The following is a 25,000-nucleotide window of genomic DNA, read 5'->3' on the forward strand; positions in this document are numbered from 1 at the left end:
TCTTATAAATTACCCAATTCTCCCCACAAGGGTCCCTAGTCTGAGAAGATGAGAGTAGTCTCAGAGCTCTCCTTTTTTGAGATAATACTAAAACACAGTAGCTGGCATATAAAGAAAGAAGCATCCTGTTCATTCCCAAAACAAAGTAAAGTGCATGGGGATACGGCTGAACAATGTCCACTAAAGTCATACATGCATATACAAAAAAGAAGCCTAAGTCGTCCATGGCCAAGGAACAAAAACTGGAGCCCTATATGGTTAAAATCTTTACCTAGCTTGTGTCTTGAGGACTCCTGACACTACAATACTACAAAAGTAGAAAAAGCACAGAAGAGATGACTTGAACCAAGCCTTCAAGGTAGAACAGAATATAAGGATCATCTACTGTTAATGTGGCTTTGGAAAGGCAGTGTGGTATAGAATGACACTGGGATTTAAAGCTGTCAGAAAACTGGGTCTGAATTCTGCTCATGACATCTGCTGTGTGACTTTGGGCAAATCATTAACATCTCAGACTCATTTTTGTTATCTATTAATGGACATGAATATCACATGTAGAATTTACTTCATAAGGCTGCTGTGAGGATTATATGAAAATGTGGAACTTAGCTCAAAAGTACATTCTGAAGAGCTGTCCAGGATTTGAGTCTTTGAGTTTTGTCAAAAATTCAAGTAGATTTGCTGCAGATAGTAAATATCAAAACTATAGAGAGAATACGGGAGAGTAGTTGATAGTTTTACTGAATCGAATCACCCCATGCCACTTAAAGTAGGGATAAGAGGCCCAATCAATCTCCATCACAGACATTTATTAGGGTGAGTGCTGAGCAAACTTAGAATGGTAATGATGCTACAGAAAAACAAGTCTGTGGACAGGCCAAGGAAGCCTGGTTAAGTTCCGGGGCAATCTGTAAACTATCAGGCTCTTGGGCCATTCCAGAAGTAGCCAGAAAAACTGAGCTTTTCCTGAGAACATCACTGTATTTCTCTACAAGTGGATAATTCTTTATGGTATCACACCAGATTAGAGTGTGAGCATCCTGAAGGCAGGGAGCTGTTTTTGTCTTTCTATGTACCTGGCATGGAGCAAAAGCTTAATAAATGACTTCGGTGGTAACAATCATATCAACATCAACTACTGATATAATATATATTATACACTTAACCACAGGGTTCTCTCCAAACCTCTGCTACACTACCTTTCAAATAGCTACAACATCCTGATCTCAAGTACTATGTTAGAACAAAACCTTTACAAAGATAGCACGAGAAGCAGCTAGATAACACAGTGGACCAAGAGTCAGGTCTGGAGTCAGGAGGGACCTTTTAAATCCGGCTTCAGACATTTCCTAGCTGTGTGACCCTGGACAAGTCTCTTAACCCCCACTGCCCAACCCTTGCTCTTCTGCCTTGGAGTTCTTACTAAGACAAAAGAGAAAAGAGCAAGGGTTTAAGGGAAGGGGGAATAAAGATATTAAGCCCAATATGTGGCTCTACTATGAATACTTAAAGTACAAATTCTTGCAAACTTCAGAGAGAATTTCCTATTAATGGCACCTGGTCCCAACAGAAGATAGTGCTTACACTTTATATTTCATAAACACTTTATCTGTTGTGATCCCAAGAAGTAAGAAATTCAAGTATTATGATGTCTTTTTCGGATGAGGAAATAGAAGGGGGGGGGGGGGGGGGGGCGCCGCAGGTGTTAATTCCAGCTCCTCTGAAGCCAGGACCATTATACTCTGAACTTTTACATGCTGCCTCCCCAAATCAAATACCAATTTACCTTATGTCCCACAGGGACACTGACCATTATAACGAGGGTACCTTTCTCCATAAAGAATAGAAAAGTCTTGTTAACTATTTACCCTCAGTTCCCATATTGAAATTCATTTGTGTAAGTAGTCCTACCTGCTACCTCGCCGCTGGGGTGGCACACTTGTGGTCCACAACCACCGTGCTCGCTCCATCTCTTCACACTTGGCATGAAGGGCTGCAAAAGCTGCATCAGAGAGGTCCTCAATCTGTAAGGGAGCAAGGTCATTGGCAGGTGTCTCCTCCCGCTTCTTCCCCCCAGAGACAGAGTAGTATGGAAGAAATTTAGGTTTCCCTATAACAATCTAGCCTAAGAGAAAGAGATACAGGAAGGCAAAGGGCACATACATGTGTGCATGTGTGTATGTATGTTAGTTGGGGGAAGGGAAGGCACGAAGAAAGAGAAAAATATTAGGAATGGGAAGAAGAAGAGTATGGAAATCCAAGACTCGATTTTAATCCAAAATCATTTTGGACACTGTGGGCTCAATGATGATCATGCCTGTGCCTTCTTACCTCCTCATTCTCCTCATCAGGATTCCCCTTCAAAGACTGAAGATCCACCTCCCTCCAGCTGCAAAATACCAGGGGAAAAACAATTAGGTAAAATGTCTTTCAAATTATAGTGTAAACTAGTTAAAGAGACCAAGCATGGGCACGTGACCATACATAAAAACATAAGCAAACACACTGCCCTCTACTGGTACATGAAAAATGAATGCCAAGACAGCACCATGTCTATGTTTACACAAGTTACTGAGCACGTACTAAGATGACTCTCTTCTAGGTTAAGAGTCAGAGTCCCAAATCAGCCTGATGAGGACCATAGAAGGGAGCAGGGAATACCTGGGCGTAAGGATCTCCTTGTACTGCAGTTTCTCTACACGTGTTGTTGCAGCAACAGACATCGGGATCACAATGTTGTTAATATCAAATGAACTTTCTCCCCGTCTCCTCCTTACAGGTTGCTGTGAGACAACGGAAAGCAAGTTTAACATGGAGGCACAATTAACTGCAAATTTCAAGCCATTAGTTCAATGTCTTAAAACATTTTATCACTGATTATCACATGAAGGGGCCAAAGGAGCGCTGACTTTCATACATATGTGTATCTCAAAACTTAGACACTGACTCCTCCGTTTTCCATTCCAGGCAATTTGTCATTTAAAATCCAGCAAAGATTAGGCAGTCAGTTAATAAAGGTAGGTCAATCATTGGTGGCAATGCATAAACATCTTTTGTATTTGCAATTCATTCTTTTTCTCTTTTCCTTCTCCCTCCCTCCACAATTTCTAAGTACCAATGATGGCACCTGGAGCTCACAAGACTGAGAGATATATCTAGGGCTTCTAGAGAGATGGAATGTAGATGAACAGATCATCAGCTAGCAAGTGAAACAGAGGTCATTCTCCCTGGGGATTCAGGGCTCTCCAGTTAATAAGCTCAGTCACCTTGCCATTCACCATTCTCCCACCCTTTCGATGGTTACCATTTGTGAGGCTTAGGGGCTCTATGGCTCAGATCACATCTAGCAGAGGTTAGTGACAGGACCAAAGGAAGGGACACTGCAACAAGGAGTCTAGATATAGCCCTTCTCTAAGGAATGGTTCCTTTTTAAAGGAAGTTAAGAAGATTCAACATCCAACAAATAAAGGCTTCCCGGGTCCAGCAAAATAAGGAGAATGTGCACCAGTTGGAAAGCCAAAGGAGTAAAAGGGAGGAAGTCTAATGCTTCCCCTTTAATGGGAAGAGAATGTCCAACTGGGCTTGTTGCCTAAATGTCCCCAGGAAAGCAGGTGGCAAATACTCTGGTTCTGGAGGAGACTGGAAAATGAACAGTAAGCTGTCAGAGGCCAAAGGGAAATAGTGAGATGACAAACATGCTGCCATGGTGACCGTACAATTGCAATCAAACCCAAAACACTAGGGGAGCAGTATCCTGAACACAGGATAAAGACACTATGAGGAAAGTGATTGTTCCTACACTGTACCTTGCACAATAATTTGGTTTTTAAGTATTTAAGTAATATTGAATAGTAAGTTATTAAAATATTAAGTAGCTTAAGAAATCCTAAAAGACAATAAATAGATCAGGATCTCAACGACTAAACTTTTTGCCCTGAGCTCTGTTGTTTTGTGGCCACAATCCATTAAATGCCCTCTTTACCCAATTCCTTCTTTAATTCTTAAAGGGGAATTTTTAATGTTACCCACTTTACAGAACCACTATAACTGGTTAATAGAGATATTTGTAAAGTACTTTGTACATCATGTTAGTAAGACTTGTGGCTGTGGTTCAGTTTTCCAATCCCCTCAAAAAGTGATTTATTTGCCATATTCTAGTATTCATAATGCATGTGTATGCACCAAAAAAAGTCTAACTAGCTTTAAAAAAGTTTCCCTTTATTGTTAAGCACTTGACTCATATAAACAAATATGAACTTTTCTCTATGGTCAAGGGACAGAAAAGAGAATCTTCACTATGTATGGCTTGTTTTTATAGGCATATTTCAATTTTAACAATGGATATTTCCAATACTACTCTGCCTATGTGTCCCTTTCCAAAATTTCTTCTGTTTTCTTTTATGAATTATTCTTCTTGTTTTTTTTTTAAACCGTTACCTTCTGCCTTAGGAAAAAAATGCTAAGTATCAGGTCCAAGGCAGAAAAAGCAGTAAGAACTAGGTAATTGGGATAAGTAATTTGCCAAAGGTCACGCAGCTAGTAAGTGTCTGAGGCCAGATTTAAATGCAGGATCTTCCATCTCCAAGCCTGGTTCTCTATCCACTGAGCCATCTTTTGTGAATTCTTAACATAGGACACTAAACAGTATCAACTGATTTAGTGCAAATTTTTGTCCATAAGGCAAAGAGAAATGACACTTTTATTAAAAAGTTAAATTATAATTTTTTTTTACAACAATTTGATCCTTCTAATGTCTGTAAAATAGTCTTTTGGAGTCATGACTGGTCATTGCACTTATTACAATTTTTAAAGTTTTTCATAGTTATTTTCCATTATACTGTTGTGGTATTGTTCTTCTGGTTCAACTCCAGTTTCTACAAGTCTCCCCAAGGTTTCTCTAAATCCATGCTTCATTTCTTATATCACACTAATATTCCAATATACTCATACCCCAAAATTTGCAACTATAGATACTTTTTAGTACACCTGAGTTCTTTTCTATCTTTAATGTCTCTTTGAGCTTTAGGCCTAGTAATGGTATCAATGGGTCTACTGATGGCAACTTTTTGGACATAATTCCAAACTGCTTTCCAAAAAAGCTCAATATTTAGTTTGATCAAGATACCATTAATGTGTGCCTGTTTCACAATGCCTCCAACAATGGACAATTTCCCTTTTTATATATATTCTCTATTTTATGGGTGTGGGCTGCAATTTCAGTTTTTTTGTTTTGTTTTTTAATTTCTCTATTACCATTAGTTAAATGAATAATCATCAGAGCAGGTATGAATCTCTGGCAACCCCCAAAAAAGTGCCCTAATCAAATTTAAAACTACCTGGGAAATGTTTAAAAATTAATAAAAATATAATATAGATAATATAAATTTGTGGTTTTTTAAAATCAATATGCCGCCAATAGGGAACCATTTTCTTTTTGAGTTTTGACACCACAGATTTTGTAAAGCATCTTTTTATACAGCTTTTGATGCCTAATTAGCTTTTAATATTCAGTTAAAGAGGATGTTGTACAAAAGGTGGAAATTGCTACCAAACTTCTCTTGATGCCAGAGCTCTAAAAGTGAAAAGAAGTCAAGGTAAAGGGCCTTGGTAAAATGGTTGGATCCAGTGTCTCATATTATATTTGATTCCCTAAGGAATACTTTTAAGCACCTTGGAATGCCCTATTTCTTCCACACATGCATGTTCAAGAGTTCTCTGTCAAAATGAAGAATTAAAGGAATGCATGCCTAAACAAATGAACACTTTACCCACATTGAACTGGTGAAGATAGCATAAGATAGAAACAATATTCAAGGAGCTATGAGAAAACAGTTACACTAAAAATTAATGCCCGTGGAACTCGAAATCTGTTGAACTATTTTGGAAAAGAATTAGCAATTTTACAGTGCTCCAAGGTTAAGTGATAGCAGGAAGAAAAACAAATCATCCATACAATAGCAGTAATAGCAATATTATTTGTTTTAGCAAACTTTAGTCTCAAGACACTTCCTAGCTGTGTACCCTGTGCAAGTCACTTAACCCCAATAGCCTACCCCTTTCCACTCTTCTGCCTTGGAACTAATATTAATATTTAGTATTGATTCTAAGAAAGAAGGTAAAGGTTTAAAATTTAAAAAAAAAACACACACTTCACACCCAACTATGAAAATTAAAAGAAATATGGAAACACATATTGAATGAAGACACAAGAATATCCATCTTCACCATCCACGTGGCTAACAATCACATTAATTAAGACAATATTAAGTGTAATAAATTCAGACCAGATACAATTCACAAGATTAGTACTAACTTAACAAATACTTCTAAAAGTATAGAGTAGCCTGTACTATCAAGAGCAATTTTTGAACTATGTCTGGGCCATGTACTTGAGAGCAGGGGGAATGGGATGGGATTCATGGGCAAATCTGTTGAAGTTTTGTCAAAAACAAAATTGGCAAAAGAGAATAAAAGCAAAACCAAAGATATTCTGAATAACTTTTAACTTAGGGTTCTAAAAGCACCCCTTTGGAGAAAAAATGATGGGGGATAGTTCCAGACACAGGTTAAAAGAACTGGTAACTTGAACCTAGGTCCTCTGGAATGAGATTCCAAATCCAGTATTCCTTCTACTGCACTCACTATCCTGTTTCTCTAAACTCAAGATAGAATATTGGGCTTGAAGTTCTCTTACTTTATTAGGATAAAAAGTCAAGGGAAATCCTGCTGTTATCTCACTTCATTTGCAACCTTCCAGCTTATCTAATAATTATTATCAGCATTCAAAAAACAATTCAAAGTATCAGATTTTGAGCTGGAAGGGATTTCAATGTTTAAGCCTAACCCCTCATTTGAGTTTCTTTATTTTGAAGATGAGGGGAAAAAAGGTTTAAAAAGTTTAAGCAACTGAGGCAGAATTTGAATTCAGATCTTTCTGATGCTAAAACCAGCACTCCCCTATATATGCCCATCAAAATTAGATAGTAGAGTTTTATGGACCGGGATATGACTTATGATTTCACTGCTATGTGTAACTCCCTTTACCAGGGCAGACTGGCACTTTCTCTCCCTCCAACACACCAGCTCACAAACTTAACACAGATCAGGTATGACTTAAACATGACTTTGAGGTTTCTTCACTATGCCCTACACCATGCTACTTGCTCATTCAAATTACAAAACATTTACAAAGCGCTTTAATCCTAATAAGCCTGTGAGGTTGATAAAATAGTATTTCCCCTATTTGTGGATTATAAAACTGAGGCTCAGAAATAAACATTGTCCTCGGTCAAACAACTAGTGTCAGAGCTATTATCAATAATCTAACAAGAAGTCAACAATCAGTGTGCTGACCTATTCTTTTAAAACCCAGAAAACTGTCAAATAAATCGTGTCTTAGCTTCTAAAAAGAAAAACATAGCTAAAAGAACAGATCCTACTAGCAGTATATGAGAAGCAGCACCTATCTTCATGTATATAGAAAAGGGAACATTATTGTGATCTGGATGTCTACATATCCCCAAATTCTTTTGTCTGTGCTCTTCAGGTCTAGTGGAGTGAATTAACCACCATCTCTATTACTAAAGCTGCTATAATCAGCAAAAGATATCTGGTCACATCCAAACAAATACTTACAGATGTGGTAACTGTGCCCTGTGAACTTGAGCTGGTGGGTACAGAGCCATCCGATGAGGTGGAAGAGGAAAGCTGTCGTACCAAAGGGCTGGGTGATGGGTGGTGGGTGACAGATGTCAAGTAGCTTGAATTGCCTACATCTGTGTGATGTTTCAGCACTGCAGTGGTTAACAGAAAGAGAAACATAAATGGTTATATTCCCTTAAACAGTTGCACTTTTGGATCAAACTGGAAATGCCACCGAAACACGTATGATGTGAAAAAGCCTTCTAAGCCTAGAGAAGTAAAGAAGCAAAAGCAAACTGGGTTGGTGGGAGGTGGGTGGCTGGAAGGAGGTTGCTATAGCAGTGGAAGTATCCTGCATTTTAGAAGCAGTAGGCTTCCCACCACTTTGCTGCCTCCCTAGAACCTGAAGGGCAAAGATGATGGGGGAAAAGGTGGGGAGGGAGTTTGAGAGAAGCCCAGGTGGCCTCAGAAAGCCCTGAGCAGACACAGGTGCCGGTACAGGTGCCAGGCCTGGCCCTGGCTGCCTACCTTCACTTCTCTCAGATGAATGGTCTCGCAATCGCATTTTGCTCTGGTTTGGGTCATGCACGGGTGGAGGGTTGAGCAAGCGCTCTGCTTTGGGCGCTGTAACTCTCTCTGCCATGGACACAGCCATTACATCATCTAAGTGCTGCCTGTGAGTCTTGTCAGGCCGAGTTTGGTGATGGGAGAGTTCTGAAGATGGGAACAGAAAAAGAGCTATGGAATGTCTTCTTTCCTTTCTCTTTCTGGTTAAGGAAGGGTGCCTGAAGATGCTGAACTCTCCAGCCAACTCTAAACACCTCCAAACAAAGACAAGCAAACCAGGGAGGAACGGTGCCCTGTGATATATAGCTGATGGCAAGTGAATAGAGGATCTAATGTCACTGCTAGGCTAGTACTATCTCCCTCGCCGGTCTCCCACTTGACTTCTAGACACATTCTGAAAAGGGTTGTGTCTTTACTCAATTTGATAAACATTAATTAAGCACCTATGTTCACGTAAAGATAGCGTGGTATAGTAGAGAGAGTGCCAGTCTTGGAGTCAGGAAGACCTTAGTAGAAGTCCTATCCAGCATATCCTTACTGTATGAGCTGGCAAGTTACTTAGCCAGTTAGTATCTCAGACAACTCTTAAGACTATATAAGATGCAGAATAGTAACTCATCTGCATTAGTAGAGGAAGCTTTCTTATCAAGAAAAATAATCAGAAAAAAATGTGATGGATAAAATCAAAGGTATATAAAAGAGGAAACAAGGCAAGACTCTATTCTTAAGGAGTTCATATTCTAAGGCCAGCGAAGAGAAAAAGGGAAATTAAACATATATAAAGAACCATGATAAAAGGAAGAATGTGGAGAGTAAAGGATTAGCCCAGATAAAATACTATGTGAATTTTGTTTTCAATTGGAAGTTAGGTGAAATACATGGGAAGAGGAGGTGCCTTAATTAGGCCCAGGAAGAATAGACGGAATTCAAAAGAACAAGGGTAGAATGGGGAGGTGGGGGGGGGGGGGGGAATGACCCATTCCAGGAATGGGGAGACAGCATAAGCAACAGCTTGGATACTTGAGAGGGATGAAGGGGACAGGAGAAGCCTAGCTGTACAAGGTATATGATAGAAGGGAGTCATGCAAGACAAGCCTGGAACCAGATTGTGGAAACGAATGATAGGATAAAGAATTTATACTTTATTTGGTAGGTAATGGGGAATCAGTCAGAATTTTTGAAGGTATAATTTGAAGGCAAATTAAAGATTATTAAAGGAATAGCAGTGTGAAGGGAAAGGGGGAAATTGGAAGCAGATAAATTAGGAAGCAATAAGCTGGGCAAGATGAGTTGTGGTTTCTATTAGGATTGCTGGAGGAGTGGAAGGAACAGATGTTAAGTGAGACTTCCAGAGGCAGAACTAACAGGATTTGGCAACTGGCTGGATGTGGGGGTTAAAGGAGAGACAAAAGCAAAGACAACTTGGGGTTTACAATATGAGTGAACAGAAGTCTGATTGCACCATCAACAGTAATGAATTTTAAGAAACTAATATTAACTTCTGGTTGCTCTAAAAACAACCTGAGTTGTGGTATCTTCCATAGCTCTCTCCCCCAAATCCAAGAGTATCCTGAATAGCAAAAATTTATTTCCCAAAATTCAGCAGTTAGAATATGTGAATTTCTCATTGAATTCTGAGTACCCCACAGTCAACCAGTATTCCCAACAAGGTATGTTGGCATATTTTTTAAAATGTAGATTATTTGAGAATTCCAAAGAACAGATAAAGAAATGGAAAACATCCAAACAAACATATCACACCTGCCACCCCTCTCCTTTCCCCAAACTTACTGGCTGCTGCTAGAAAGGAGTTGACCAACTTGTGCCTATCTTTACGAACAGGGTCAGGAAGGCTGCCCGGCATGGGTGCTCTGTGCTTGAGTGAAAGCTTTTTGGGAGGTTTGATTTTTTCAAAGGGCTTGTTCTGCCACTGAGATTTCAGCATACTCTGGAAGTGCAGGCTTGTGGGAACATCTACAGGAGACACAAAACAACATTGTAGGTCAGTTAAGAAATCTGTATCCCTATCGTCTTGGCATACGCATACCTCCTTATATTAAATTAGCTTTCTCTGTAAAACAGCTTTTCCAAAAAGTTAATGGACAAGGACCGCATCTTATTCTATCTCTTTATTTATCTTCACTAGTCTAAAAATAAGCATAGCATGATTTTTAAAAAGTTTATTTCATTTCTACTGAAACCATTGCTCTGCCACTCATAAGCCCGTTTAGTCAATAAGTAAAGGTTTTATAAAATAAGCTTTTCCCCTTCAATATATCAATCTACAAGGACCCTGGACCTCTTATTCTGGCTCTCAACTAGCTATTCTTTCCCTAGGGGAACTCTTCCTTTTGTTATAGAACAATGATTGTTAATAAGACTAACATATCCTGACCAGCAAATGTGGTTGAAAAGTTAAGATGCTGTTAACAAGAAGGCTCTTGATTCTCAGCAATAGTTAGAATAATCTTTGTGGCAGATTCCATCAATGAGAATCTGAATATTATCAAGTTTCTCTCAAAGGATTTCATGGTCTCCATTCTCTGACCAACCTAGACTACTGATCCTTTATGGCATTTCAATAAACATTTTTTAAAAAATGTGAGCATTTTGTTATTTATATAATTTGACCAAAGATGCTAACAGTTTGGTGACCCTGTGTTTCAGTGGGAATTTCAGATTATGACTTTTTCTGTCCTATCTAGTATTGGACTCATAGCTTCTAAATTAGAAAAAAAAATTGCAAAATACTAAAACTAACCATAAAAAAGATGCTTACTTTGTGATCAGTTTTTAAACACAATGTCCAGGGAAACTTCAGTCTTCAAAAACAAAGTTTTATTACACACAATCTGTCTTTCTTTTCTTACTCAATAAACTTACCTGCCACAATTATTTTTTCTAAAAGTCAAGACTCCACAGAGGAACTTGATTTAGGCTTAGAAAAGACAAGTAGTGAACTGATATAGATTAAAACAGTGACTAGTAGATAAAGGGCAATATTGTGTTAACATGGATACCTCATACATAACTTTAGCTGGAATTCATTTTATCAATAATATAAGAAAAGGCACTATCATTCTACCACACACTTTGGAGACTGTGAAGAAGTACCAACACATTATTAAGCATCTATCTTGCATCTGCCCTGGAACAGAAACAATCAATGAATCAAACAAGCACTTCCTTTTCATTCACTAGAGTAGGCAATGCTGGGCCTTCCGAAGCTCAACGTTCTACTCAAGCATGGATCCTACTTGTCAGTGTTCTGCCATTAGCTTACATTTAACTCAAAGTGTTGGGTTTTAAAAGGCATTTTCCTGACAAGGTCCTGAGAAGTAGGTTGTATGCAAAGAGACTTGCTAGTTCACTGGAAAAGGGAACTCTCGGGAAGAAAGTTTCTCCTCCGGTGCAGACCTGCTCATCTCTGTAATTCCAAGTTTGACAGACTTTCTGGGGGACACTGGCATATAAGGGACTTGACCAGAGTCATACAGTCAATTTGTTAGAGACTTAAACCCGGTTTTTCCTGACTTCAAAGCCAGATTTCTATCAACTCTACCACAATGTGTCTGTGATCTGAGTGTGTTATCTTATTACAGATATAGTCATCTGCCTGGAAGCACATAGTTATTATTAAGTACAGTTTTAAAATTGGGAATACAATCCATGTCTTCTGATGCTTCCTTAACCCCAACATTAATAAAATATGGTAAATGTATTAGTTAGTAGAACACTTTGCATCACTGTCATGAAGAGCTAAATAGTAGACTAGCACTATTTCAGTTGACTTTTAAAACTAGTCTCCAAAAAAAAAAAAAAAAAGTCCTAAGAACTGTCAACCAAATTTCATGCTCTGGCCGAAAGAAAGCAGTTCAAAATACTCCGATATATTAAGAATCTGTCTTGTTAAAAAATGTAAACATAACTCAAGTTCTGAACAAGGTTAGATATAGGTCTGGAGAGAAAGAAACCTGAAATGAATGAAGACAAGGACCTTAGGGAGAAGTCTTTCATGTGAGATTTTTTAAAAGTCTCTGCTCGGGAAGTATTATTTAAATGTAGGCTTCTAAAGGTTTTTGGTCAGTTAGGAAGTATAAGCAAAAAACTACCAATATTACTTAAAATAATTCCCTTGAAATGCTTCCCTCATGGCACTCCATCATTCATTTTCCCCTTCCATTGCTACTTTTGGTGGGTTGATCTGAGGACCCCACTACCACCACCATTATCCTTCTGTAGATAGGTAAACTTGCCTGCAATTTTTTCACCAGCAGGTGGCAATCTGACCAAGCATTTATGCTCTTGCTTTGAAGTTCATTCCTTACACCAAAGTTATTACATCATCTGCATTTCCAGTTAAAGATTAACTGGACTTAATCAAGCAAGCTAACAGAGACAAGCACCTACCACAACTGTGCCAAATGGTTATTACACACTCATCACCACCACCACCACCACCACCGGCACCTGGAAATTTCTCAGGATTCATTGGTTCCCCTAGGTTTTGCTAAAGCCAAGAGCCTGAGGAAGCCTGTATTAGGCAAAATGGCAGCAGTTTAAAAGAGAGACAGATAGACAGAGAGTTGTGCAATAGGAGGCAGTCATGGTAAAAATCAGTTAACTCTACCAATCAAGAAGAATGAAATGTAGGAGGACAGAAAAACAAAAACAAAAAAACAGTTGAGTTCACTATCCTCTCTACATACAAAAGCCCAAGACTAGCAGACTTGGAACATTATGAATGTATATGTCCCTTTCTGTCTACCTCTAAGGAATCGGGGTTTAAGTTAAGTAGAGTTGCTAACTAATGAATTTTTAATTTCATCTTTCTCTGAGCCTCAGTTTCCACATCTGTAAAAAAGGAATAAAATTCCTTTACCTACCTCATATGGTTATTTAAAAGAAAATATGTAAGAGGTCACTAAATGGTAAAATTAACAGAGCATTGGGCTTGGAGTCATGTAATTGTGAGTTCAAATGCTGTCTCACACATACTAGCTTTGTAGTCATGAATAAATCATTAAATCTCTCTTAGCCTCAATTTCCTCTGCAAAATAATAATAGTACCTACTTCACAAGGTTGTTGTGAGAATCAAATGAGTTAACATATTCAAAGAGCTTTGTAAACTTGCTATATAAGTGGAAGCAGCTAGATGACTCAGTGGACAGAAAGCCAGGCCTAGAATCAGGAGGTCCTGGGGTCAAATCTAGCCTCAAGACACTTCCTTAGTTGTGTGACCCTGGGCAAATCTTTAACCTCCCTTTGTTTAGTCCTTACTGATGTTCTGCCTTAGAACCAATACTTAGCATCAAGCCTAAGTCAGAAGGTAAGGGGTTTTTGGTGGTTTTTTTTGTTTGTTTGTTTTTAAATAAGTGATAGCTAAAATTTCAAAATATAACGCTATGATATTTATTAGTTCTAGTTATGGGGAAGAAGAAACTCTGCACAATAAAAATGGGCAGGCAACCTGCAAATGAGTTGTATTCCAAAAATTATTTTATTTTCAGATGATTGTCTGGCATGCAAAGGTGCATTTACTTATAGAAAGAATGTTATATAGAATTGATTAGGTTCCCACACCATTTCCCAAGTAAGCCATGTAGCCGTTCTCCTATGTTATGGAACTCCAACATGGGTTATAACAATATTTCTATAGGGGAAATGTTTTCAAATGTCTAACTTGGGATAACAAATAAATCTGTTACTGCTACAGTCCCAGGAGAGAGGCTGTTGTTCTAAATTCCCCTAGTTCAGATGCACTGGCTTAAGTTCTGATTAGCAAAGGGGCCAGCAGTTTGTGTATGAATGGAGAAGGCTGGTGGTAGTGGTGTGGAGGAAGTAGCGGTACATTACTATCTGATGACCCAGGAGGAGGAGGATAGGAAAATCTGTAGCCACAACAGCAGCAGTGGATGAGAGAAAAGTCTTGAAGCAAAGTAGGTAGTATGTGTCTCTGGAAGGTTTTCTTTAATGGCCCACAGTAATAATGGACATAAAAACTATCTGAGGGAATGAACATTCTCATGGTTATCAACTAAAGAAGATCCAAATATGAGTTTTATCCTTTGTATGAGCAAAATTACAGGTTTCATTACAAATTTTTATGAAAGAAAGGGAGGAAAGAAGGAAGGGAGGGAGGGAGGGAGAGGACCCATTTGTAAAAAAAATATTTATAGCTACTCTTTCTGAAGTAGCAAAGAATTGGAAGCTAAAGGGACATTCCTCAATTGGGGAATGGCTGAACAAGTTGTAGGATATGATGGTGGTGGAATACTATTGTGTTATAAGGAATGATGGACAGGATAATTTCAGAAAGAGCTTGAAAGACTGAAGTGAATTGATTCAGAGTGTAACAAGCAGAACCAGGAGATCATGTCACACAGTAAGTGCAAAACTGTGGAACAATCAAATGTGATAGACTTTGCTACTAACAGCAATACAATGATCTGGGACAATTCTGAGGGACTTATGAAAGAGAATGCTATCCACCTCTAGAGAAAGAACTGTGGCAGTAGAAATACAGAAGAAAACATGACCATCATTTGTTTATTTGCATATATGTTTGGAAGTTTTGGTTCTATAAGATTATTCGCTTACAAAAATAAATAATATGTAAATTGTTTTGTGTGATAATACATGTATAACCCAGATTGAATTGCTTGTCAGATCTGGGAGGGGGATATGACTATGAAAAACTTACGTGAAATTTTATTAATGAAATAAGAAACCCTAACAATAACAAATCGTACCTCTTTTGAAGAAATTAGTATAACATGATTCTGCTCTCCTAAGAGGAAAACTTGCACACAACTTGCTCCTTAATTCTCTGCCTTTATTATTATTTCAAAGTGTTGCTGTGTTTTGTGGGCGGTGGACCCCCCCCCAAAAAAGAAAGGTTTTGTGGGTATTGAGTTCATCCACATAAGGAACTCCATAAATAGAATTCTTTTCAATGAGATAAAATAATCAATGACTCCTCTGTAAGCTGAATCTTATAGGCATATTAAGCAACTGGTGCATGTTCTCACTGCTAGTAAGGATCAGATACAGAACTTGAACCCATGTCTCCCTATCACAAAAGGCAATTTTCTCTTCACTGTGCCTCAAGGCTACATCTAAAAGGATGAGATTTGGAATAGGAGGAATAGATTTCTCTTATCAATGTGGACTGGGAAATGTTACAACTACTACAACTACTACGATTACTACTACTAAGTAGCAACTTCAGTCCAACAATGATCCCAGGCTGACAGATGCTCATCCAAGGTAGCATTTTCTCATACATATTCTAGATGCTCACACCATATCATACCATAGAGCAATGACCCTAAAAAACACATACCAGAGTAGGACAGGTAGAGGTAAATGAGACCACTGGGAACATTAGGATACATCTGGACACATTACAAATACTAGAAGAGTATTCCACTGAAGCACAAATGAAAATATTTTTAATAGTTCTCAATAATTAAGACATGTCATTTCTGGTCCCAAATCTCCTTGTCCAAGTTTCTAAGTGGTAGCAGAAAATCTTAGACCTTTGATTTTCCACAGTGAAAATGGATCTGGAGCATTAGGACACAGAGAGCTGTGAGGTCAGGAACCAAGCAAAGTGGTCAGGCAAACAAGTCGGGGGACAAAGAGTTGATGGACATTTAACCTAAAGAAGATGAGGCTTGGGGGAAGGAGCTGGGATAAAATTACCACAGATGTTTTCAGAATCCATTCTGTGGGGTTGTTAAGCTGAATTTAGTTTGGTAAAAGAACTCTCCACTATGGAAAAAAGCTGGTCTCATGAAACAGTAAACTCCCATCATTTTAATTGTTAAAGCAGAGGGGGCAGATGAGCATTTCTGGCTAAAGAAGTTAGATTAGATGATCTCTAAGATTTCTTATCCAAATTAAAGATTCCATGATCCCTTCAGGAATCCCATGAAGAAAGTCTTCTCTGTGCCTTTGGAAAACTGAACCTCTGCCAAATTCAAAAGGTATTCTGAGCATCTGCAGTAGAGCAGACCTTGGCTATTTTTAGGCACAGCTCTGACAAACAAAAGCAAGCCAGTGATGCCTCAATCTCAGAGCAAAACACAAATAGTTCAGGCTAGATTCATCTATGTTGCTGGAGCTGAACACTCAAAAAGGACATCCCATATTCTCCTAGTCATTGGGCTATTCAGCTACCAGCAAACATTTTTTGATATCCCTGATTATCTGTTGATTTCCATGACTGATTAATCTTAATGTTGCTCTTTTAAATATGCTAAGCTTATTTGAGTATATACCTAAGTGAATACTCTTTCATTGAGTGTCTCAGTAATGCTTGAGTTTTATTGAAGTATGAAAGGACCCCTGAAGTCACCCTGAGAACTAGATGTGATTGACAGTCTATAACCCAACTTACCATCTGGGAATGCTAATACAGGATGAACACAAGAGTCCAACTGGGAGAGGCGCTCCAAAAGGGGAGTTTCATACTGGATCTCAGGAGGCATTGTAGTACCACCACTACTTGAACCACCACAGAGTACACAGGAGACATTTACATCACAGCTGCTTCGTATAGTACTGCTTCTGTGAACCTGCAAAGGGGCAAATAAAAAATCTGATCGGTTGTACCCTAGTATTAGTTGTAGAGAAGGTGTGTGAGTGAGTGAGTGTCTGTCTGTCTGTCTCTCTCTCTCAAAAAATGGAACCTAATATTGTTATCTGTAGTACATCTCTGATATACTATTACAAGGTCTGTGCCCTAATGGAAAGTCTTTAACATTTATATTCATCTTTACAAAGTAGTGCTTATATTCATTCCCTTATTCATTATCCTCCCACCCAATAAAAAAATGAAAGTTTCTTAATATTTACTAGATTCATATGCTGATCAGTATTTTGTGTAAGGTATGACCAAAACCCAGTAGACTCATATATTGATAAAGGGCATCTTCTGCTGGCTTCCAAGAAATGCCTTTCTAAACTATATCCTAACCTATTCCCCAACTTTTTTTTTTTCAAACCAAGTACAGTACTCTTTAATTTCTCCAATATTTAACAAGGGCTAATGTAATTTACAAAAGTGCCCCAAATAAACAATTGGATTATAAATCTTTGCCTGTAGGATTTATTGCACTAACTGCATGTGGAACAATAGCCATACATTTAAAAGCTGTAGGAGATTCAGAGTCACATATGATATTTGAAAATACCTTTACAACATTAACTCTTCTAGGAACTTAGTGCCCTGTGTACTCACTATAAGTTCAAGATCACTTTAGGGAGAAATGGTAGTAAGTAAAGTTTATTATTCAGTTTCCTTATCATTTTGAATTCTCCTTTAAGATCAGACTCCAAATTTAGAAGAGAGTTCCTCACTACTCACTAATCCAAGATAATTCTTATTACAGCAAAGTGGCATAAATCCAAAATGTATTTAATTGCTATGAACAAAATTTTATTGATTTATTAAGCAATTTATTTGTGTATGCTTCTGACTTAGCAGTAACCAACAGCATAGAAACTATAACCTAGGTTTCAAGTTTTGCCTTTGCCACAACCTATCAGAGGCAACACTTCAAAAGCCTCATTTTCCTAGATTGAAAATTAAGTTGTATTAGAGGGCACACTACAAATTCCTTCCAAGACTAAGTGCAACTAATCACTACTCAGGCTTTATGTAGATGAATTCAAGAGGGTAAAGATAATAGAGAAAGAAAAACTACTTTAAAGACTCTGATGAGAAACAAAAGCCTAGTGTGGCAACAATGAGAATTAACAACAACTGATACTTCAAACATTTCATCCCATTTGATTTTCTTAACACTGAATGGTAAGTAGTAGAAGGCAAAGAACTTTTTTACTAATTTGAATCGGGAGCAATACAGAATGGAAAAAAGATCATTTAGAGTTAGAAGGGACCAGAGTAAGATCTCAAGTCTAAAAGATAAGAAGGAAGATGTCAGGAAAAAAGAATGCATTTGGGGGGGAATGATGATGGTGGTGGTGGTGGTAGTACAGGGTTTGAATAGTAAGATGACAAGTTCAAAAGCACCTAATTGCAACCTACAGTGGTATATCACTCTATTCATACCTCCATCGTCAAATTCTTAAAAAGCATAATGAAAAGGACACCAATGATGGTCTAAAGTAGAAGGAGTTCTGGTCTTAAAAATGTTTATTTCGGGGGCAGCTGGGTAGCTCAGTGGAGTGAGAGTCAGACCTAGAGACAGGAGGTCCTAGGTTCAAACCCGGCCTCAGCCACTTCCCAGCTGTGTGACCCTGGGCAAGTCACTTGACCCCCATTGCCCACCCTTACCAATCTTCCACCTATGAGACAATACACCGAAGTACAAGGGTTTAAAAAAAATTAAAAAAAAAAATTAAAAAAAAAATGTTTATTTCCTGTTTTACAAACAAGAATGATTAGTCCAAAAAAGAGAGAATCATGTCAATTTAAAAATTTAAAAAAAAATATTTAAAAAAATGTTTATTTCCTGTTTTACAAACAAGAATGATTAGTCCAAAAAAGAGAGAATCATATCAATTTAAAAATTGAACTTTTAGTGCTTTTCCCAGCATACTTACATTCAAAATCCCATCTCCAATGTGTTTAATCAATAGCTGAAGAGTTTCCTAGTTTTGAGAATGGCTATGATAATAATCCTTGAAGCATACCTGGCACTTTGACAAATGTTCAAATTAACTAAGCAAAATTGTTATATTTTGTCTCTAACACTGCTGAATAGTTCCATTTACCCAGGAATATTAGAGATTTCATTTTTGGGGAAAACACCATAAACACAAAACTCAAAAGACCAGGTATGCCTTTAGGAAGAGCCCTAAGAAATTTCTACCAGGGATTAAAAAAAATTGTCTGAAAGCAGATTTGTAATTAATTATCACCTTTAAATTCTTGATGTTGTAGCATCCTTCACATAACCTTAAGTGTGAGGCTGGGGATCAGGGGCAAAAAGGTGGACTGGATAGGGAAGCAAGGGTAGAAAAGCAAGGATCCATGATAGAAGAGAATAAGGTTTTGCACCAAGATTCACATTCCAGGCAGGTAAGGAAAAGAATATCATTAAGACAACCGGGGAAGGTACCTTGTAGCGTTCCAAGTGGGAGCTACAGTTGAAAAGAAATAACCTGAGTAAAGAATATGAAATATCATACCAATATTGGTTTTGGGTAGGAAAAACAGGCCTCATCTATATATGACGTAACTCAGTTTCCTTGCTATGGTCAGGTTTAAGAGAAAGTTAGCACCTGTCAAACATAAATGGAGCATTGAACTCAGACATTTTAGAAATAAATTATATGAATAACAGCAAACCCATCTGGTAGTTGGCTTTCCAGGGTCACTTCCCTTATCCTAAAGGGCAGGTACTAGTTTCTTGTGCAAAATATGAATTCTATTATAATATCAAAGCATGTCTTGCCCAGGACTTCATCTAATTAGATTTAGTTACCCATCAATAATAATTTCAAGTGTATCCACAGCATCCAACTAAATTGTCTTCCTTCACATTTCACAAAATAAAAATAACTCCCTAAGATTCAAAAAACTAAAAATCATTTCGGAAATTCACCCAATTGTCTAACAAAAAAATGCCGAAACCAGTCATCCCACTAAATTCCAAACCATAAATGCTAAATATCAGATTTCCCCAAAACCTTCAGCTTTGTGCTAATGGGACAAAGAAAATTATCTTCTTAAGAGTCAAAAATACCTAGCCATCTATCTTATAGCAGATGATCACCCTTCAAAGCAACTATTATACAACTTAAGCTAAACAAGTCCAATTTGAACCAGAAATATTAGGCAGCCTAAGATCTATCTGAAATAAAAGAGGCCTAAAAAGCAACAAGATCTATCATTAATATTTTTTAAAAACAAACTGACCAACTTTTTAATCACATGAAATCTGAATACTAATACTACAAGACATAAATCTCTTCATACTTCAATTCAATGAAAACACATCTTTTCCCCTTCAAACTAAAAAAACTCCCCTAATTTCCAAATTCCTATTAAAGGTACCACTTTTTTTTTCAATCTTTTAGGCTCAAAACCTTGGTTTTACCTTGGATCTTTTCCACACAATGAATCACAAATACGTCTATATTTCTTGCTTTGCATGTCTACTATTCGGATTCCTTCCTTTATATTTGCTACTTCTGGCACCTGATGCTCCACCCTCCCTGTTCTAATCTAATCAGAAGAATCAAATTTACACTGAATATGGCTCAAACCAGATTTAAAAGTAATTTGGAAAATCTAACAAATAAATAAGAATACAATGAAATGTTATTTTGTGGCTTTCTAAGTCAATATGAGGCCCAAAGAGATCCATTTCTACTTGAGCTTGACACTGGATTGGCTTTCATAAAATAATATTTTCAAGTTGTTTCCCTTGTTTAGAAACATTAAAAGGTTCTGCAGAGCCCATGGGGCAGTCCAAACTCTTTAGACAAGGCTTTATTCATCTTTGGCTCACACTTTTAGAACTTAGAAGTGTTACTTATCTATAGAAGGCTCTCCATTAAGTCACTTGAATCAATTTCTAAAGTAACTTATAAGCATATATATCTTGAGTTGTCTCTAATTAAACAAGCTTCTTCACTGTCTTAGAATACTTGGCCTTTTCTGGCCTCTGTACTTTTGCTTCATATGTTGACTTGCCTGCAATGGTGCCTCTCCCTTCTCACACCTTCCTCTCTGCTTAAAGCCTGTCACTCAAAACCTAGTTAAAAAAACAACCTCTACTATACATTTTTCCTTGATGCCAATTTATCTGTTTGCATAAGTTCAAAAGTATTTAATTATTCAGTAACAACGTATTAATGTTCAGTGTATTTTCTATTTTTTCTTCTTAACTGGATTATAAAAGCTTCAGTCCTTATAAATATGTATATAGATAGATAGGTATAAAAATACATATAAAGATAATTCCTGAACTCAGTGTCTTACAATGTCACCAATTTTGTTACAAATAACAAAGTGGTGGTTTTTTGTTTTGTTTTTATTTTTAAATTTTTATCTTACTGTATTTTTAGACCCTCACCTTCTGTCTTAGAATCAATACTATTTAGTGGTTTCAAGGCAGAAGAGTGGTAAGGGCTAGGCCAGGGGGGTTAAGTAACTTGTCCAGGGTTACACAGCTAGGAAGTGTCTGAGGCCAGATTTGAACCTAGGACCTCCCATCTCTAGGCCTGCCTCTCCATCCACTGAGCCACGCAGCTGCCCCTAACAAAGTAGTGTTTAAAGTTTCCTAAAGTTCTAATTTCCTATGATTGAAAATGTTATTAAATTTTAGAAATTCAAATTGAATACTGAAGTGCTTTTGTTTTGAGAAAAGGGAGGAATGGTACTGCTCCTGCTCTCAATGCTAATCTTAATGGACTCCACACCAAGGAAACCCAGAATTTTTTTTTTTTTTTTTTTTTTAAATTTTAAACCCTTAACTTCTGTATATTGGCTTATAGGTGGAAGATTGGTAAGGATAGGCAATGGGGGGGTCAAGTGACTTGCCCAGGGTCACACAGCTGGGAAGTGTCTGAGGCCGGATTTGAACCTAGGACCTCCTGTCTCTAGGCCTGGCTCTCAATCCACTGAGCTACCCAGCTGCCCCCAAAACCCAGGAATTTTTAAATCTCTCAAGAGAATAGTTCAAGAACAATTCTGTATCACATGAAACTTCAATATAAAACTGTCAAAAAATTTAAAAATAACATCCTCCATGTTCTGTGTATGGTCAAGCATGCAACTGTAGAAAGCACTATGGACAGCAATTATGATGACTAATTTCTCCATGTTTGGCATTAATTCATTTAATGTATTGTTTATTTGCTTTATATTAATTACTTCTCAGCCTCTTAGAAAATAGCTTAGATTTTAGAGGGGTTTTCTCCCAAAATTTGGAGACTCAAGTCACCAGGGGAGGAAAACTGAATTTTCTTAAGTTTCTTTTATTCCTGATGACAGTATCTGAACTCTTCTGAAATTCTTTCTCTTTTAAGAGATTATGAAAACATTTCATGAAAATCATGACAAAAGACTATATTGCCCCAACAACAAAAGAAAGCCACTGAAGTAATTAAACGTTAATTATGTTATTTGAAATGTGTTTAATCAACCTCACTGTTTAAACTTCCTTCTTTGTTTTTACAAGCTCTACTATAAAACTGTGATTTAATAACCTTTCAAATCTACAAGTTCTTGCAGTTCAGAATTTCACCATTTTTGTTAGTATTAAACAATCTCTGCCGCTTTCTTGTAATAGGATCTCAGGCCACACTCTTGATCCAAGAGGAAAAAAAGTCATCTAAACTGATAAAGAATACCTTCAGTAGGCACATTCATTTTCTCTTCATTATGTCAGGGTACATATCTATACCTTTTAATTGTTACTGAAAAGTTTCAGATACTTCTGATTGAGCACATTCTTCATCCAGGGCAAATCACGACCTACCAGTACTGACCTTTTTGGACAGGGGTACGATGCTGTTGGGCCGAACAAGTCTCCGTTTCTTACAACTCAGTACAGGACGAGTCCGGGCTGCTCCACATGGACCATCAGAGGATGTAGAAACCAGATTCAACCGTTGCTTTTTATGTAGTAGTTCCTCAGCATCAGAACCATCTCCTGGAGCATGGTCTGCCAAACCTGACTGGAGTCTACACAAGAGGAGATATGTTAAAACATCTATCTATCTATCTATCTATCTATCTATCTATCTATCTATCTATCTATCTATCTCGATATATAGACATATTTTATATAGATATAGATTTAAATCAACAGAAGAATAATTTTATACTGTCCCTCAAAACAACAATACAGAACACCATTATTTGGTCACTATGGCCATAACCAGAACGAAGCCTTATTAAGCTAAATAATTAACTTGTATTAGCTTTGATTCCTTCCACTTCTCTCCTCATATTCCAGTTGAGAAAATTATAGAGTAAAAAGAAAAGAGAAGATGCTAGAATTATGGAAACTTCTGTCTAAAGGTAGGTAACATGCAAAATCCAAACAATATAACCTTTAGCTTCAGTTACCCCACCTAGGGTTATTTTAAGAAAATATGATCCAATATTATTAAATAAATAAATTTACTGATAAGGTAGTTTGACAACTTCTTTTTTGGTGTGTAAATATATTTAAACTTACGGATTAATAACTCCATTGATTGGTCTCACTATTCCACATGGTTTAGTGGAAAGAACCTCTGAAGCATTGGTGGCAGAAGTACCAAGATTTTCCAGTGGCTGAGATATAGAATCAATCTGTGGAAGAAGGAGGTAAAAGTGCATATATATATATATATATACACACACACACACACACACACATATATCACTATTTATTTAATAATATTCTTATAATGTTAAGTAAACCATCACAATTGAGACAGTAACAAATTCTATAATGTTCAGGTTATGGAAAATAAGGCTTTGAGCGTTAAGAGAACGAACGAAAACACACACACACACACACACACACACACACACACACACACACACACACACACACACACTTAAAAGAGGCATGACAGAATAATCATGAAACAACTACCTGACAAAAGACTTCAATTTTGGCATTGGAATGAAAAACTAATTTTAATTTCAAAAAACTTTTTAAATTCAGCCAGTTATTTTATTTTAAGGCTTCACCTTCCATCTTGGAATCAATACTGCTCCAAGGCAGAAGAGTGGTAAGGGACTTGTCCAGGGTCACACAGCTGGGAAGTGTCTGAGGTCATATTTGAACCTAGAACCTTCTGTCTCTAGGCCTGGCTCTCAATCCACTGAGTACCCAGCTGCCCCCTTGCTATATTTTAAAAATAGAAAAAGAGTGGTCTATCATCTCCATTAATTTCAAGTTAATTTATTTAGTATTTAACATTTTATAGAACATGGAAAAGATTCAAATTATATTACATCTGCTCCATGCAATTGACTTCCAAATACTCTACCTTCTCCCTCTGATCTTAAGTCTATCATCTCCAAGTATTTTCTGAACATTCCTACCTGGGTGCTCCACAATTACCTCAAACTTACCATAACCCAAAATAAACTCAATTATTCTTCCAAAGCCTCTCTCTTCCAACAAATTTTCACTTTACAGTTGACAGAAAATCATATTCCCAGTGACCAAGACTCAAAAATCTCAGAATCATCCTTCCTTGTCTCCCTCTCCTTCAGCCTCCAAATTCCAACAGAAGGCAAATTCCAACCCCTGAAAGCTGTTTCCTTTCTACTTCCAATGCAACCATTTTTCTTACCTGCCACAACAAATACCTTCCACTTGGTCTCTTTGTTTCCAATTACCTTCCTTAACAATATATCTTTCACATAGCTGCTAAAGTAACCTACCACACAGGTCCAATTGCATTATTTTAAAATCTACAATGGTTCCCTCTCATATACTGAGTGAAGTACAAACACCTCATACCTCCAAAACCCTTCATATTCTGACTCCGTCCTACCATCTCTATTCTGATTCACACACTCTCCGATCTAACCCAATTAGATTATTAAATGCTCCCCAATATGATTCTGACCTTCCTAATATCTGTTGCTCAAGTCAGACTCCATGCCTTTAGAAGTTTACTATGACCCCCTCAATCTCTAATAACGAATAGCCTTCCTTTCCCTCCAGTGTCTAGGTCAGTTGCCCATTTCATCTAGAGTCATTCATTCTTTTTCTTTTTTTAATTTTTTAACATTAAAAAAATTTTGATTTCAAAATTCTCTTCCTCTCTTGCACCTGCCCTATTCCACTGAGAAGACAA

At 37.4% G+C, this 25,000-nt stretch overlaps 1 protein-coding gene across 2 annotated transcripts in view; it reads right to left on the minus strand.

The window, feature by feature from the left end:
* KANSL1 (KAT8 regulatory NSL complex subunit 1) overlaps positions 1 to 25,000 on the minus strand; it is a 144,664-nt gene that overhangs the window by 2,428 nt on the left and 117,236 nt on the right. Inside the window, exons 4-13 of one of the 2 annotated variants that reach the window (XM_044672735.1) lie at positions 23,377 to 23,492; positions 22,682 to 22,877; positions 16,614 to 16,791; positions 10,000 to 10,182; positions 8,170 to 8,355; positions 7,636 to 7,793; positions 7,161 to 7,163; positions 2,662 to 2,783; positions 2,332 to 2,389; positions 1,912 to 2,024 (exon numbers count right to left, since the gene is read on the minus strand). In XM_044672735.1, coding sequence (XP_044528670.1) covers positions 1,912 to 2,024; positions 2,332 to 2,389; positions 2,662 to 2,783; positions 7,161 to 7,163; positions 7,636 to 7,793; positions 8,170 to 8,355; positions 10,000 to 10,182; positions 16,614 to 16,791; positions 22,682 to 22,877; positions 23,377 to 23,492 — 1,313 coding nt within the window. The remainder of the gene's footprint in view (positions 1 to 1,911; positions 2,025 to 2,331; positions 2,390 to 2,661; positions 2,784 to 7,160; positions 7,164 to 7,635; positions 7,794 to 8,169; positions 8,356 to 9,999; positions 10,183 to 16,613; positions 16,792 to 22,681; positions 22,878 to 23,376; positions 23,493 to 25,000) is intronic. The other variant, XM_044672734.1, reaches the window with a different exon arrangement.

This window comes from Gracilinanus agilis, chromosome 4, assembly GCF_016433145.1.
Source record: "Gracilinanus agilis isolate LMUSP501 chromosome 4, AgileGrace, whole genome shotgun sequence".
Classification (NCBI taxonomy): domain Eukaryota; kingdom Metazoa; phylum Chordata; class Mammalia; order Didelphimorphia; family Didelphidae; genus Gracilinanus; species Gracilinanus agilis.